General features: G+C 42.0%; 1 protein-coding gene across 5 annotated transcripts in view; it reads right to left on the bottom strand.

Annotated features, from left to right (window-relative positions):
• Positions 1-16,354, bottom strand: part of VPS54 (VPS54 subunit of GARP complex) — a 285,872-nt gene that overhangs the window by 173,381 nt on the left and 96,137 nt on the right. For all 5 annotated transcript variants that reach the window (XM_033938671.1, XM_033938667.1, XM_033938668.1 and 2 more), the window contains exons 8-9: positions 13,604-13,989; positions 1,384-1,510 (exon numbers count right to left, since the gene is read on the bottom strand). In XM_033938671.1, coding sequence (XP_033794562.1) covers positions 1,384-1,510; positions 13,604-13,989 — 513 coding nt within the window. The remainder of the gene's footprint in view (positions 1-1,383; positions 1,511-13,603; positions 13,990-16,354) is intronic.

Here is a 16,354-nt window from a genome sequence, read left to right on the forward strand (position 1 = left end):
TTGATTCCACAAGGAGGCTATTGCCAGTCTAGCAGCAGTGAATGCCTAAATCTTTATTTTAAAGATAATTTGTACACTGCCAAGTGAAGAAAAAATTACTTCAACAGAAGCTGAAGCGCATCTTACTAGCTCCACGGAAACATAAGAACATAAGCAGTGCCTCCGCTGGGTCAGACCTCAGGTCCATCCTGCCCAGCAGTCCGCTCCCGCGGCGGCCCAACAGGTCACGGCCTGTCTGAGACACCAGAAGGGGCCCCCTTGCCACCTTGGTTTCCCATTGAGTTTTATCTTCCCATCGAAGTCCTAACCCTCCGGTCTTGCACATGCACGACCTGGTCGGATTTCTATACTTATTACTTGGTTTGCTTTCTATACCTGTGTTACATCCTAGCACCTCTCTCAGTATCCCACGATCCCCCTATCCCTCAGGAATCCGTCCAATCCCTGTTTGAATCCCTGTACCGTACTCTGCCTGATCACTTCCTCCGGTAGCGCATTCCAAGTGTCCACGACCCTTTGGGTGAAGAAAAACTTCCTTGCATTTGTTCTGAACCTATCTCCCTTCAGTTTCTCCGAATGCCCCCTCGTGCCTGTTGACCCCTTCAGCCTGAAGAATCTGTCCCTATCCACCCTCTCTATGCCCCTCAACTAGAAAACTGAGGGACCGCGTGCCCTACGTTGAGCAGGAAGGCACTCTCGCATGCGCGGTTCGGTCTATTGTGAACTTTCTAAGATCTTAAAGTGGCGATGCACTTTTAAAGTGGTCCATACCGGGGCTCCGTCGGGACGACACCCATACGTGAGAATATGCTGCCTACTTGTCTTGGGATAATGTTAAATACTACTTTCTTTTAAGAGTTGCTAGATCACTTTATCTTTCTTTAAATTACTTAATGATGTTACTCAATGACGTGGATGCCTATTCAAGCTATATTTTTGTGCTAAGTTTGCAGTAGAGCGAGGACTCTATGGCGAACTTTGAGCACTGGCTCCTGAGAGAGTAGAACATGGAATCTGGAAGAAGTATTTCTTTTTTTTTCTGCAGAATGGTTTGGGAGTCGGGGCAGAAGTCAAAGACATGTTTCCCCCAGTACTACTACTTGTACTTTGGATCAGCACTCAAGCAGTTGATTAGCAGCAGCAGCATCTGATAGAAGCTAAATTTTAAGGATTAAAAGAGATTTAAATCTAGCTTCAACACTAATGACTAGTAAGATTGTTAGCGTGTTATGGACTTGTGCTTATGCCATTATGTTAACATTTACCACATTGATACAGGAATGACGGAACATTTTGTTTTTAATTTTTAACTGTCGGTGCCCTTTGCAAATATTTCACATGCCTTTGGTACCCTGGCCCTCTAGGGAGTGGATTAACTCATACCTCTTCTAAAATCTGGCAGCCGTCTTCAAGTGGTCTATTTAAGTCACTGCGTACATATGAGGAAAACTCTGCAATCATCATTTTATCTATCAGTTTTTCCAGTTCACAGAGCTGAGATCCAAGATGCCTGTTTAAAAAAAATCATCTTTATTAAATTACTTAAGGCTCACAAATTACAAATGAAGAGCAAAGCTGTGTCAACATAACCCAAGGTTTCATTTTGCTGGGGCACCTTGATGTTTTGTTAATAAGGGAAGCTGGGTGACTAGATATCATTTTCAACTGAGGTATTTAGTCCCCCTGTAGGCACTGGGCATTCAACAGCTGAACTGTAAGGAGAAACTGCAGACGATTTCCCACTTGTGACCTATTATAGGGAATGTCCTTTGGCTCTACTACATACAAACTTGTTACTTCTTTTAGTGCTGCAGAGATGATCCATCGAGATGATAAATTCATCACATTATTGATTTAAGTCTTTCAGTGCCACTATCTGGATAGCGGCTGGTGGTAAATATCTGGATGATGCAGTCAGTGCTGGAACATATCTAGATAGCAGCAATATTAAGTTCATTATCCAGATAGACTTAATATGGCCACTACCAGGTAAGTTCCAGGACCTCCCTGGCTCTACCCCAGCACTATCTGGATGGTTCTCTGACAATCTGCAAGCATATTCAGAGGTACTATCCTGGTCAATGGCACCTAATCTAGGTAACAGGTGCTGTTAGCCAGAGAAGTGTTTTGGGATATTGACCCAATAGTTTACAGTTAATAAACATAAAATTCCAGTTAATTAAAAAAAAAATTAAACCATCTTTAAGCTGAAAATACTTATCCAATCTGAATGTGTGAAAAGAAAAGAAAAAAATATAGCACCATTAGTTACAACGCAGTGTGTGCCATTATCTGAAAATGGAATTTTGTAAGATACTTATTAGATTCAAAAAGCCAAACTAATTTCATAAGGGCTGGTGTAGCTAAATAATAATAATAATAATAATTTCATTCTTATAAATCGTCAATGCCATAATAGTTCAAGGCAGTTTATAAGAAGTGCTGGACAATCAGGGAAGAAAACACAATATAAAATCATCAGTATGTACATACAATGTGAAAATAAAAACAGTAAAACCTTAACTTAGAAATCGATTAAATAATTTTGAAAGAAAGTATGAGAAATCACTACAAAAGAAAATAAAATCTGACTGAATGAATCTCCAAATCATTTGGTATAGGTGGAAATGTATTTGCTACATTAACATTAGAAAGTCAGAAAAGAGAATGGAAGAAAGATTATACAGATTGACAGACAAACCGATTTCAAGTCTTATTCCTGATTCTTCCTCATTGCCTACATTTTCATGCAGGTCTTATTCCTGATTCTTCCTCATAATATACTCATCAGGCTTCTTCTATTAACTTGTTGAAGACCTAGGGCCTCTTCTATCAAACTGCGCTAGCAGTTTGTAGCATGGTGAGCCGTGCTGAATGGCCCGTGCTGCTCCCAATGCTCATAGAGTTCCTATGAGTGTCGGGAGCAGTGTGGGCCATTCAGCGCGGCTCTCTGCGCTAAAAAGTGCTAGCGCAGTTTGATAGAAGAGGCCCCAGGTCTCATGGACCCTGGCAACGCAACTTGGAAAAAAATATATATAAATAAAACAAAACAACAACCAAACACCGACATGAGCAAACAGCCCTTGATCCTATCTATATCCCTTAATATTCGAAGATTTAATCTTCCTTACAGCCTAGAAGTATCATTTTTACAAGAAGGGATGCTTTAAGGTAAGTTTTAAACATGCAAATTCAGATGCAGCACAGACAAATTAAGGAATACAGAATAAGCAGAGCATTTCATTGAGTAAGTCAATATGTCCTTGAAGTTCCAAAAAAACACCTAGGAACACAATTTGGCAGAAATCAAGCGGCAAGCACTCAACTTCTTTGAAAAAATAAAAAACAGATGATATTTACTGGACTGACCTTTGCAGGGTGTTGGGGCATTTGTGAAGGGGAGATTATTTTTTGGTATCAGAATAATCTGTAGGGTCGTGAGGTAGTTGGTGGGTAGTTTTGTGGAATGAGAGCAGTTTGCAAGGGGGTAGTTTTGGGGGCTACAGAAATTAGGAGTTGTGGGGCAGCTGCAGGGGGTTAGTTTTTGAGGGTGGGACAGTTTACAGTATACTGAAGAATTGCAAATGGTATTTATTGAACTTGGGACACTTTGTGGGATGGTGGAGAGCTGTGAACGAGTAGTTTGGGGGTTTGGGGCACCAGGTAGTACTTTTTGGACTTGGGGAAGTTTGTATTGCTAATGGTCAGTTGGCAGGGACTATTTATTGAGGCAGTATGCAGGATGGTGGAGCTGATTTGAGGGGTAGTTTGGGGGGGGATGCAGTGTTTTTTTAGGGTGATGGGGCAGTTGTGGGGGTAGATTGAGATTCAATTGTACAGGCATAGTGGTTGGAGTTGGGTCAGTTTGTCAAATGGTGGGGCAATTGCAGAGAGGCAGGTTTTGGAGCTGCAGGAGCATAGCTTCTGGGGTAGCACAATTTGCAGTGTGAAGGGGCAGCTTCAGGGGTTTAGCTCTTGCTGAGAGTTTTGTAGTTGGTACAGCAGTTTCAGGGTAACATTTGGATCTGGGGCAGTTTGATAGCACAGCTGAGAAGGGTAGTTTTTGGAGTGAAAGTATGTGGTATAATGGGGCAGTTGCAGGTGGATAGTCTTTTGGGTTGGGGCATTTTTTGCAGGGTAGTGAGGCAGTTACAGGTGTAGTTTTTAGGGTTTGAGCAGTTTCAGGTGGGGTAATTTAGGAGTTTGAGCAGTTTCATGCGGGGGACGTTTTTGGGGTTGGGGCAGATTGCAGTGAGGTAGGGCAGTTGTAGGGGTACAGTATTGGGGGATTGGGAAAGTAGAAAACAAGGAGAAGCAGTCTAAAAGGAATTCCGTAACTCCTATCTCAATATACGTAAGTTTCTATGCTACAAAAGCTAGAACTCTTCTTCCAAAAATGCACGTGGCCTTTTTTTTTTTTTTTTAAAGGGAGAGGGGCATTTATTTTCTGGCCTCCCTGGTCCTATTTGGCTCATTTATTAACTTGATGTGTCTTTTCCCATATGCAAGGCTTCATCCCATTCTGCTATTTTGTCCACAGATAGACAGACAAATATTTCTCAATTCCTTTTGTATGCATATAATTCTTTCCAATTTTTGTTAGAGTGGTAACATACAATGAAACCTTCTGTCCAATGTGTGGCAGAGTCCAAAAAAAGCAAACAGGATGCTCGGAATTATTTAAAAAGGGATGGTTGATCTGACCTGAGATCCAAGATGGCTGACGGTCCATTAAGCTGAGCTACACGCTGCGTGAGCTCACTTAAATAAATATTGCAAACCCTTTGGGGAAGTCTTTTCTTACCTGCATTATGCCGAAGAGGAGAGGACGAAGTGCCGCTGGAGCCTCATGGCGCTCTGGCGTACCCGCTTTCGGCAATATTGAAGAGCTTCTGCGCAGTATGCAGGATATCCCGGCAGCATCAGTATCCCTGCTGGAGACGCCTCGGAGGGGCAAGACTGAGGCAATTTCCCTGGGCTTTGAGGCAACATTAAGCTCCAATGCAAGTGCCCCTCCCCCACCTCCTCAGATTACTAGCTCCCCGCGAGTAGAGGAGCTACCGATGGACGGTTTGCACCTCCCCTCAGAGGCCAGAAAGAGCACGGAGGGAAGCATGGAGACAGACTCCCTGTATCTTCAGGAGAGCGCAGGAGAGACTGAGGATTCAACAACTTCTGGGGCAAACCGAATCCAGGAGAGGGACAGCCAGGAATTACTTTCAGCTGGTGAGATTATTCAAGCTGATAAAGTTTCTTACATTATAGAAAAGCCAAGGGAGGTAACTCTGGACTCTATTTGGGACCTTGTGGCTGATCTGGCAAAATCAATAAAACTTCAGCTGGTACAGCTAGAAGGTAAACTTAAAACCCAAGAAACTGACATTAAGAATCTGAGGGTTGAAATAGATGATTCAAAGAATTCCATCTATATAATAAAACCGTAGGCGGCGCATGCACATTCTTATCGGCGTGCTTCCATGATCCGTATGTCCGAGGCCGCCAAGAGTGCAGCATGCCCCGCGCTTACTACGGCCCCACGCGCAGCTGAGTTTGTCACGGCGGTTTCCCCAGATAGGGGAAGTCGAACAACTCACTCCCGAAGCGCAGCTCAGTTCGGCACGGCGGTTTCCCCAAATAGGGGAAGTCGAAAAATTCACTCCCGACTCTCCTCAGCACGGCAGTTTCCCCAGATAGGGGAAGCCGAACAACTCACTCCCGCCTCATGGTCCTGCCGCCGCTCCTGTTCACAGTGGCCTGCACGTCAACGACTCCCCCCCCATCCTCCCGCAACAGCCGCTACCGCTCATGTTCAAAGCGGCCTGCTGAGGTTTGCGGCCGCTGTAACGAACCTCGCAGGCCGCTCTCCACATGGTAGCACGTTCCCTCTGACGCGATTGAACAGGAGCGGTTGCGGGAGGGGGGGGAGTTTTAACAGGATTACAATTTTAACAGGAGGAGTCGCCGAAAAAAAAAACCTTCAGCCGCAGCAGGCCAGCACGCGGGAAGGGAAGGGGGAGGGGCCGAACGGAGCAGGGCAGCTCACGGTAAGAAGGGAATGGGGGGGGGGGGGAAAATGCTTCTACTACTCAGCAGGGACCTGGAGGGGAAGGGAAAACCGCTGCTGCTTCTGCAAAGGAAAGTGGTGGTGGGGGAGAGAAGGGAATGGGTGGTGGGTGGGGGAAAATGCTGCTACTACTTCTCAGAGATCTGGAGGGGAAGGGAAATATCACAGCTGCTTCTGCAAAATAAAGTGGGGGGGGAGAAGGGAATGGGGGGTGGGGGAAAATGCTGCTACTGCTTCAGCAAGGACCTGGAGGGAAAGAGAAATACCGCTGCTGCTTCTGCAAAGGAAAGTGGGGGGGGGAGAGAAGGGAATGGGGGGTGGGTGGGGGGAAATGCTGCTACTACTTCACAGGGATCTGGAGGGGAAGGGAAATATCACTGCTGCTTCTGCAAAGGAAAGTGGGGGGGGGAGACACAGAAAGAAATACAGACAGACAAAGGAGGCTAGGGAGAGAGACAGGCAGAAAGAAAGACAGACAGGGGACCAGAGAGAGACAGAAAGAAAGACAGACAGACAAAGGGTGCCAGGGAGAGAGAGAGAAAAATTGCAGGAGGGAGAGAGACAGAAAGAAAGGAAGAAAGAAACAGGAGCAGGGAGAGAGACATAAATAAAGAAAGACAGACAGCCATATATTCTAGCACCCGTTAATGTAACGGGCTTAAACACTAGTAGTGAATATTCAACAAGAATTAAAGGTTTCTAAACAACTCAGTGAAACGTTAGTAAAAAATAATTTAAATCTACGCAGAAAACTTGAGTCTCTAGAAAACTTTTCTTGTAATAATAACTTGCAACTGATTAAACTTTCCTAGGATAGCAGCTGTGACTCCTAGGGATATGTTAAAACGTTACATGATAGAGATTCTGGGAGTTTCAGAGGATATGTTGCCACCATTTACTCATGTCTATTATTTGCCACTAAAAAGTAATGAACAGCAACCATAATTGCAGGAAGATAATCAACCGCTCAGTGTATCAGCAATGCTGGAACTTTCTGATAGAGAAACCGCATTGGCGGCAAATTACTAATTACAGTAGCCCTTGCATCAGATAAAAATTGGTTGCTTAGGCTCTTCTTCAAGAACAAGCAGAAAGAATTTATTGGCTATAAAATATTAAAGTTTCCAGATTTGGCACGGGATACACAAATTTCTTATGTTAAAGCCAGGGGTTATCTCTCTTGGAAGGACTTTTTTTATTTGTCACCCATGTAAATGTTTAATACAATATCGTATGAAAAAATATGCTTTCTTTGAACCTTTCTAACTGACAGCCTTCCTGGTGGGCGCTCGAATGGATGAAGGGAAACTTTGAGTGCAGTTTGAATATTAAGTGATATCCTCCCTCAGCCGAGGGACCTTATTTTCTTTATAATGTTTTATATTATAATGTCTTAACTTGCTATATTTAATCTTGGATCTAATTTGAGGACTTGAGCTGAAGTCAAGCTACATGTTTTATTCTTTTTGATAGTTTGTATTTGAATAGTAGAGCGCTAATTGTTTGCTTTTCTTCAGCTTTCTGTACAAGTGGATACTCTATATGTAAATTTGAAATTTGATAAATAATTAAAAAAATAAAAATAAAAAGGGATGGTTAACACGACTAAGAATGTTATAATGCCCCTGTATCGCTCCTCATCTGGTGCGACCTCATCTGGAGTATTGCGTTCAATTCTGGTCTCCTTATCTCAAGAAAGATATTGTGGTGCTAGAAAAGGTTGAAAGAAGAGCAACCAGTATGATAAACGGGATGGAACTCCTCTCTTATGAGGAAAGACTAAAACGGTTAGAGCTCTTCAGCTTGGAAAAGAGACGGCTGAGGGGAGATATGATTGAAGTCTACAAAATCCTGAGTGGAATAGAATGGGTACAAGTGGATCGATTTTTCATGCCATCAAAAATTATAAAGACTAGGGGTCACTCAAAGTTACATGGAAAATACTTTTAAAACCAATAGGAGGAAATATTTTTTCACTCAGACAATAGTTAAGCTCTGGAACCAGAGGTTGTGGTAAGAGCGGATAGCATAGCTGGTTTTAAGAAAAGTTTGGACAATTTCCATAATCTGTTATTGAGAAAGACATGAGGGAAGCCACTGCTTGCCCTGGATCAGTAGCATGGAATGTTGCTACTCCTTGGGTTTTGTCTACTAAAAATTAGATATAGACCGGCCGTGGCGGCATTTTGAAGATTTAAAACAAAACTGAATTTAAAACAAAACTGAATTTTGAGCTTTTTTCCTATTGGATAAGCTATGGAAGGCAGCGCATCTTAAAATCCCCCGAAGATTGGGAATGGATAGACACGAGCGTATAAAAAGAGGGCATTGTGAGTTTATAGCCTATTTCAGCGCTGTTTTTGGCAGGAGCCTTATAAGATAAGTGTTGCCTTTCGATTTGTGGGTGGTTTGCCCTGTGTTGATACATGTTCACCTTTATTGACAGGGGTGTAACCTCTGTAAATAATGTCCATCTTTAGGGGTACAATCACCATAAATAATCCTTTTTAGAATTGGTAGAAGGTACAAGGAACCAGTGTTTAGGTGTCACTTATAACTTATTAGCAAGGTAGGGAGGAGGGGTGAGCACAAATGATTAAGCAATAAAGATACAGGATGAGGATCTGAAATGATATCTAAATCATAAGAGGTCCTATGAACTGATTTTTCATCTTTTTATGATATGCTCACCTCATATATTTAGTATACTGTTGAAATGGGAATTTTTGTTTGATTTCAAGACTAAAGATATTTCAAAGCTCCCTCTAAAAATTTTTTTTACAGCATTCAGATCTTAATCAGCAGTTCTTAGCGTGTATGAAATGTAAAGATGTTGAGAAATAGATTTATAATCATCCTGTTATCCACTTATTCTATTCTACTCCTTGGATTTTGGACAGGTACTAGGGACCTAGATTGGCCACCCTGAGAATGGGCTACTGGACTTGATGGACCATTGGTCTGACCCAGTACAGCTATTCTTATGTTCTTAAGCCACCTCGAAAAGCTTTCCAAAGAGAATGTCCACACTGCGATCCAGGGAGTGTTTAAGCATTACACCCTCATTCCAAGAGAGGGTTGTCCGCCTGGCAACCTGCGCCACAGCAGAATCCACCTTGGGCTACTCAAAAAAGCTGCTGAAAATCAGGAGCCAATGGATAAAGCTTATCTATAGCTTTAGAGAGCCAGAAAGAGCTGTCTGGGGTACCCCACTATTCTGTCACCAGACCAAGAAGCTGTGGGTGGGATGGAAAATAGAAGGGCGTCATATTAGAACGGTCCATGACTAAACACCGAGACGTAGAAGGTTGAAAGTCCAATTTAAGCTCTTTCAGGGCATCAGCAATGAAATTGTGGACAGAGACGGACTTAAGTGTGCGGATGATGGGCTTCTCACCCAAATCAGAACCATGTAAACTGCACTAATGAGGTTTAAGCAAGAGTAGAATTCGCTAGTGTATCTGTAGAGATCTTTGCTGGTAGTATCTAAATGCTTGGGAGACAAAGAATGTCTTTGGCTATTTGGAAGGTAAGAAGCGGGGAAGGTGTTTCAGGGCTTTAGAGGAAAATGTGTTTCGATACTAGAAGGTATGTGTATCCATGTTTGCATAATCATGCAAAATGCACTAATGAGGTTTAAGCAGGAGTATAATGTATTTGTGTATCTGCAGAGGTCTTTGCTGGCAGTGTCCTTGAATACACTGATTCACCTGGATCAGAGGCTTTATTAGGAACAGATTTGGCGAGGACTGCATGCAGTGATTAATTTCATTTGTGCAGTAGATGCCAATATGCTGCCTTGTCCTTAGGCACTGAGATAAGGTCTCTCGATAGTATCAAAAGTTATTTATTCTCTGTGCTCTGCAGATCTGGCTTCGTCCAACAATTTTGTAGCTGGCTTGAAGGCTATAAGCTGCTCATACTAGTTAATGGATACCTGTCACTGCCCTTTAGTCTGGAAAGAAGCAGTCATGCTCATTGTTCTGGATACTGAACCCATTTGCCCGCTTAATTTGGGAATTTAAAGGATAATGGGATAAGATTAGGAATGAGATGCATGCAATTTCCTTGTAAGCCCTTGTATTAGAAATTCTTCAAATTCCCTCCCCTTCCTTATGTTCTGATCCAAGAATTTGGTGAGCTCTCAGGATAAACAGTTATTTTTCAAAAATCAGCATTACTTCCCTGCACGACCCAATAAGAAGACACACCTGGTATTGCCCCCTGAATTCTTTTTATACTGAATTATGATGTCCTGTTGTACAAATAAGACAGATTTGAAGATGTGGCAGAATATGGCAACCTCCTGGCTATGAAAAATTAATCACAGCAACACTGTTATGCTATTAAAAGACACTTGTTTTTGTTATGCAATTGCTAATTATAGTTTCTCTGTATGTGAGGACTCACTATATATGGCAGGGAAAGAAAGCAAAAATTTCACTTCAAACAAGATTGCACTTATATGTAATAGAGGGAAAAGAAACATAACTTCCAGGACATATGGTCTCCCTTTATTCAATATCTGAACAAGTAGATATTCTAAGATAAAGATCTTTGACATTTTTCAAGTAAAAGATACTTTGTCTTTAAAAAAAAATGTTCAGTCTGAAAGCCAAGACATCACTAGACAAAGCAGCAAACACCCTGTCAACTTCCCCATCTCTGTCCCATTTTTAGTCTCTCCCTATATTTTCTCCGGAAGTTGGTTTGTGGTACCAACTTTTAACAACTATTCTGTCTTGTTCCAGCATCACAAAGCTCACAGTAAGTTAGAATTGCACGGTGCTCTCTGTCTTGTGATAACAGAGTGGGATTTTGGGCAGCATTTAGCTGAAACTAACTGCATGGTGCCAGGGCTGGTTTTAGATGTTCCGGGGCCCAGGGCAGAAATTAAGGAGGGGGGCCCCTGAACCCCTCTCCTCTCTGTACCCTCCCCCTGATATCCCCCCTTCCATTACTACCACACATAAAACAACTTTAAATGACTTCTTCACACACAAAACACAGTCAGACCTTTACCAAATACAGAACATACGTTGCTTAAAATGTACATTTTATATTTTGATCAGCAAATTGTATTCTATACTATTGCCTTCTTAAGGTCTCTGCTCTCTTTATTCCCTCTGAAGATCTGCAAATTGTATTTCGCTGAATGTCCAGCATCCTTGACTGTAAACCGCCTAGAAGTCGCAAGATTGTGGCGGTATAGAAGAATAAAGTTATTATTATTATTATTTGAGATCACAAATAGAAATTGAACTGGGAACCTCAAGAAATTAAATTCAGCAAGTATAACACTGGAGAAATAAAAACAGATATGCAATTTTTTCTGTACTTAACAAGTAAGGCGCCCAGGCCTTTCTCAAAACTGACACATTTCAATCACTATATTGAAAATAAAATCATTTTCCCAACCTTTGTTGTCTGGTGACTTTATATTTCTGTGCTTTTAACTATGTTTCCAGGGCCTTCTTGTCCTTTGACTGTTTTTCCTCTCCGTCTTCACTTTCTGCCTTGCATCTATCTTTGGAATTAACTTAACATTCAATTTTTCTGCTTTCTTCTCAAAATCTACTTTTCCATGTCTTACCTTCCCTTCCCTTCCTATCTCTTTCTCCTTCCCTCCCTATTTCCACAGTCTGACATGTGTCGCCTTCCTTTCTCTCCCTCCCTCCTTCCTTCCTTTCCTCTGATCTGGAATTTGTCTCCTTCCCTCCACCACATGCCTGCCATCTCTCTCTCTCCCTCCATGGTCTGGTATCTCCTTTCCTTTCTCATCCTCGGTCTTGGCATCTCTCAGTCCTCTCCTCTGTCTTCCTTCTTCCTCCTTCCCTCTCTCTCTCCTCCCCAATTGAGTGCAGCAGCAGCAGCAGCATTTCTCTTCCCTCCCCTTGCAGCAGCAGCATTTCTCTGGCCCCTCCCTCCCCAACCCAAGACGCCGCACACACTTTAACCAAAACGAGAAAGGAGTAACGAAGCCCCCTTAACCAACAGTACCATCACAACCCCAACCAAAAGCTATTTAGAAAAAAATACATATATTAGGAATGTAAAAGCATGGCAAGCAGTCGAAATCGGATCCGCCATTTGCAGTCGGGCCTGTCACTTGAGGCCTCCACTACCTCTACAGAATCCAGGCAGTAATATATCACACAGCACCCAAGTAGGAAGACTCGGTCTAACCGTGGGCGGCGAATGAGCTGACCCAATGGAAGCTTCCCTGCACCCCAAACCAGTCAACCTTCTTTCCCTTAAACACACCACGCTAGCCCAACTATCAAACTCTCATCACCCAGCCGTAGCGGAGTGCCAGATCCGCCACATCGAATTATGACTAAATACTCTTAAGGAGGAGGAGAAAAAGTTTAGTTTATAACCAAACCCATAACATACAACAGGACAGTTCCGTATGAGCTTACACTGCGGTGACCGTGGATATCCACGCCGATTTTAGAGTAGCATACTCTAGTAAAGAACACTCTACCAATCAGCCTTGATGGTGGTTTAAAACCACCGCTACATGCAAACGTAAAAAAAAAATAAAAGCCCTACCAAGCCCAATGTGCCAAGAACCTTATTTATTATTATTATTTCTTTATTCAATTTTCAAAAATACAATTCAAGATTTACTTGTACAGAAAGCTGTTAAGTCAAGAAAAATAAAATCACAATAATATTATAAATTCAAAGATACTTAATTAAACTTAATTCAGCTCAAGTCCACTTAGGATCCAAAATGTTATTATGAACGGAGAAAAACAAGAAATTATTATTAAGGAAAATAATGCTAGTCAGAACCTTATACTACCACTGATCATGGCGTCCAGACTACGGGCCGCAAAATAGCACCTGGGGGGCTGCATGCGGCCCTTGGGCCGTGAGTTTGAGACTGCTGCTCTAGACTGTGTCTCCTCAATAAAAATCCTAGGGGGTTACATTCGACAAAAAATTGTCATTTCACGAACATATTAGCACTGCAGTCAAATCTTGCTTTTTCAAGCTTAGAATGATCCATTCAATCTCCAAATTTTTAGAGCCCAAAGCACTGAACAATCTGATCCATTCGCTAATCATTGCAAAATTAGATTACTGTAATAGCCTAGTCACAGGAATTATTCAGAAGGAAATGAGATGCCTCCAAATAATTACTTGTCTTGCCCTAAACCAGTGTTTCACAACCCTCTCCTGGAGGCACTTCTAGCCAATCAGGTTTTCAGGATTACCACAATGAATATGTATGGGACTCATTTCTATAAACTGGAAAGCCATCGAATGCAAATATGTTTCAAATATATTGGTTAAAGTAATCCTGAAAACTTCACTAGCTAGATATGCCTCCAAGAGAAGTCAGGACAGAACTGCTCTAAAGAAAACATTTGTCTGTAGACCACTGCTGGATAAGATTTCAGTTCTTAAATTAATGAAAATATACATATTTTTCAAAAAATTTAAAGATTGAGTTTTTATAATAATTTTTGATACCCGCACTAATGTATCAGTGGGGTCTGTATTATATTATGGTGGTTCATAACCTACCGGAAACTGTGAATGCCTTGAAGCTCCTGCTGTAGTACCTCCTGGGTCGTTGCTATTAAGTCCAGTGCCCCAACAAAGTCAGATGTGGATAACAATAGCTGCACTGTAGGCTGCGTTTGGTGTACTGTAGCCATTAATTTCAATTTATTGTACAATTTAACACAGTTATTTCTGGTCAGCCCCAGCCTTAAAATGTGTAGAGATCCTTTGCACATCACTTTGTCAATCTGTGCAATTTTGTCTCGAAGCAGTTTTACAGCTTGGGAAGTTTTCCTGAGGTAGTCCTGCAGTTCATGCTGGGAGGTCATCGCGTGAAAAAATGCTTCAGAACGCAGTGAAATCTGATGAGCTATATTTACTTCAATAATATCCAGATAATGGCTCAGCTTAAAAAATAAATCAGAAAAACACAGAATCACTTAATATTCCACAGGTGTTTAATGAATTCAACACACATTCAGCTGGCTGCTTCATTAACAAGCCAAACACACTGAGGTCAATACTGAAAAGCACAATATGATCAGCAGTGGAGCCAACTGCATACCCTTTCTTTTAAATTCAGGACATATGAACAGATAATTTTGTATGTATTAGCCCTTAAACAGTCAAAATGATCTGTTTGGAAAGGGGAAAGTATTTGGATTGTTCCAGCTGACCACACAGCTATATTCCGGCCTCACTATTTTATCTACTGGGCTTGATGGGCCTTTGGTCTGACCCAGTAAGACTATTATTATGTTTAGTTCTTAATGTTGTACCTATTCTTTTGCATCTAAATCTACAATGTCAAGCAGCACTGGTTTCAAATTTAATCTTTGAAAAACTCACCCCACCCCTTACAAAATTAAATTAGTTTTTTTTTTAATGAAATTAACAGTTAAGAGTGGTGTATAAATTAAAGCAAACAAGTCTATATTTAAAAATTGTAAATCAGCAGTATTTTTTTCTAATCTGCAATGGATATTCAGTGCTGAAAATAAATAAGAATGTGCTATAGTTCAAATGCACAGAAACTGGCCCTTTATACAGATAATCTAATTAAAATGTGGCATCAAACAAAAGAGAAAGGAAAAGAAAAAGAAAAAAAGTGAAGAAAAAAGACCTGTTTTTCTTCATGGGTCTAAATGAAAAACTCAGTCACTATTAAGAGTTTTCAAACAATTTCAATCTCTTCAAACACAGAAAGTCTCCGGTTTGAAGCCGAAAGTGGACTATTATGGAGACAATTTTGAAAGTGGCATGTGTTTTGAAGAGATTGAAAATTGTTAACTGCAAGGTGCAGTCCTTGCTCATTACCATATAAACTCAAATATAAACCAAGATTTTTAGGCCAAAAATAGCCCAAAATGGGGGTTTCAGTTTATATTTGAGCTAACCCCAGCCCGCACACACTGCAGGCCTCCAGTACTGCCCTGGTGCAGGAAGCCGGAACTGCCGTCAATCCCTTCCTCCTGGTGACTTTGTGGAACTAGCCCACCCCTCTCCTTCCCTCCCGGTCCCCCTAGAGGTCTAACTTAGGTCCCTGGTGGTCCAGCGATGAGGCGGGGCAAGAGCGATCTCTTTATACTCCTGTCTAGTAGTCTCTGTAGAGAAAAAAATGACTGCCGCAAGATCCTAGGCAAACTTCAGAAGAGCATAAAGGGATCACTCCTACCCTACCTCACTGCTGGACCACCGGGGACTTAAGACCTGCAGGAGGGCCGGGAGGGAGGGACTGAAGTCAGTTCCGGTTCCCCACGCCTCTGGACCACCAGGGCAGTACTGGAGGCTCCTGATGGGTCTGGGAAGGGGGGTAGACTGACTGTCTGTACCACTGGACCACCAGGGCAGTACTGCAGACCTGCGGTGGGTCAGGGGCGGATTGGCTGGCTCTTTGGCTGCAGAGCCAGCAGATAGGACAACAGGGAAGGGAGGAGCTGTCACTTCTGCCCTGTACCGGTACTTGAATATAAACAATCAGTTTATATTTGAGTCAACCTTTTTTCCTCCTTTTTGGGGGGAAAAAGGGTTACCTCAGTTTATATCTGGATTGGTTTATAGTCGAGCATATATGGTACATGCCTCAAAATTGTGATTACCAAGTTAAATGTTTAATGCAGCAATCAGCATCTATGAAATAGTTAATATGGCATCACACCTTTAGCACATGATAATTTCCATCCTAAATAGATAATACAGCTTTATAAATAGTGACATATGTAAAATAAACTGGATAAGGAAATGCTCCATTTGCTATGGCCTTACTAAGATTTAAAAAAAGGATGTACAGCTAGTAATAGCATTTTCTTTTTCATTTCGCTAGAAATTCCACTTTCTGTAAAGAGTAGATTTTGCATATACCGAGTTCATATGGGAAATATTAGCAGACTACAATACACATTGCAGAGTATAAGCAGGTTCTAAGTAGAACAATATCTCCGAGGTGCTCCCAAATGTGGCAACTCACAGTTGATTCTCAGCCAGTGTGTCAGGACATGCTGGTGTGTCATCAAAATTTGACAAGACATCATGCTTGTACTTTTCTTCAAAACTGTGCACTGCATGTTGGGGAGAGCTGAGAACCAGGAAGTTAAATACTTGAAATCTCCATAACTGGTTCCTATTTCTGTCACCAGCCCCAGTTGAAAGTGTTGCAGCATACCCTACAGAATGACACGGGGAAAAATTTGTCCCCATCTCTGCCCCATCCCCGTGAGCTCAATCCACATCCCATCCCCACAAGCTCGGTCCCCGTAAACCATCTAATCCCAT

The sequence above is a fragment of the Geotrypetes seraphini genome, chromosome 3 (genome assembly GCF_902459505.1).
Source record: "Geotrypetes seraphini chromosome 3, aGeoSer1.1, whole genome shotgun sequence".
NCBI lineage: Eukaryota > Metazoa > Chordata > Amphibia > Gymnophiona > Dermophiidae > Geotrypetes > Geotrypetes seraphini.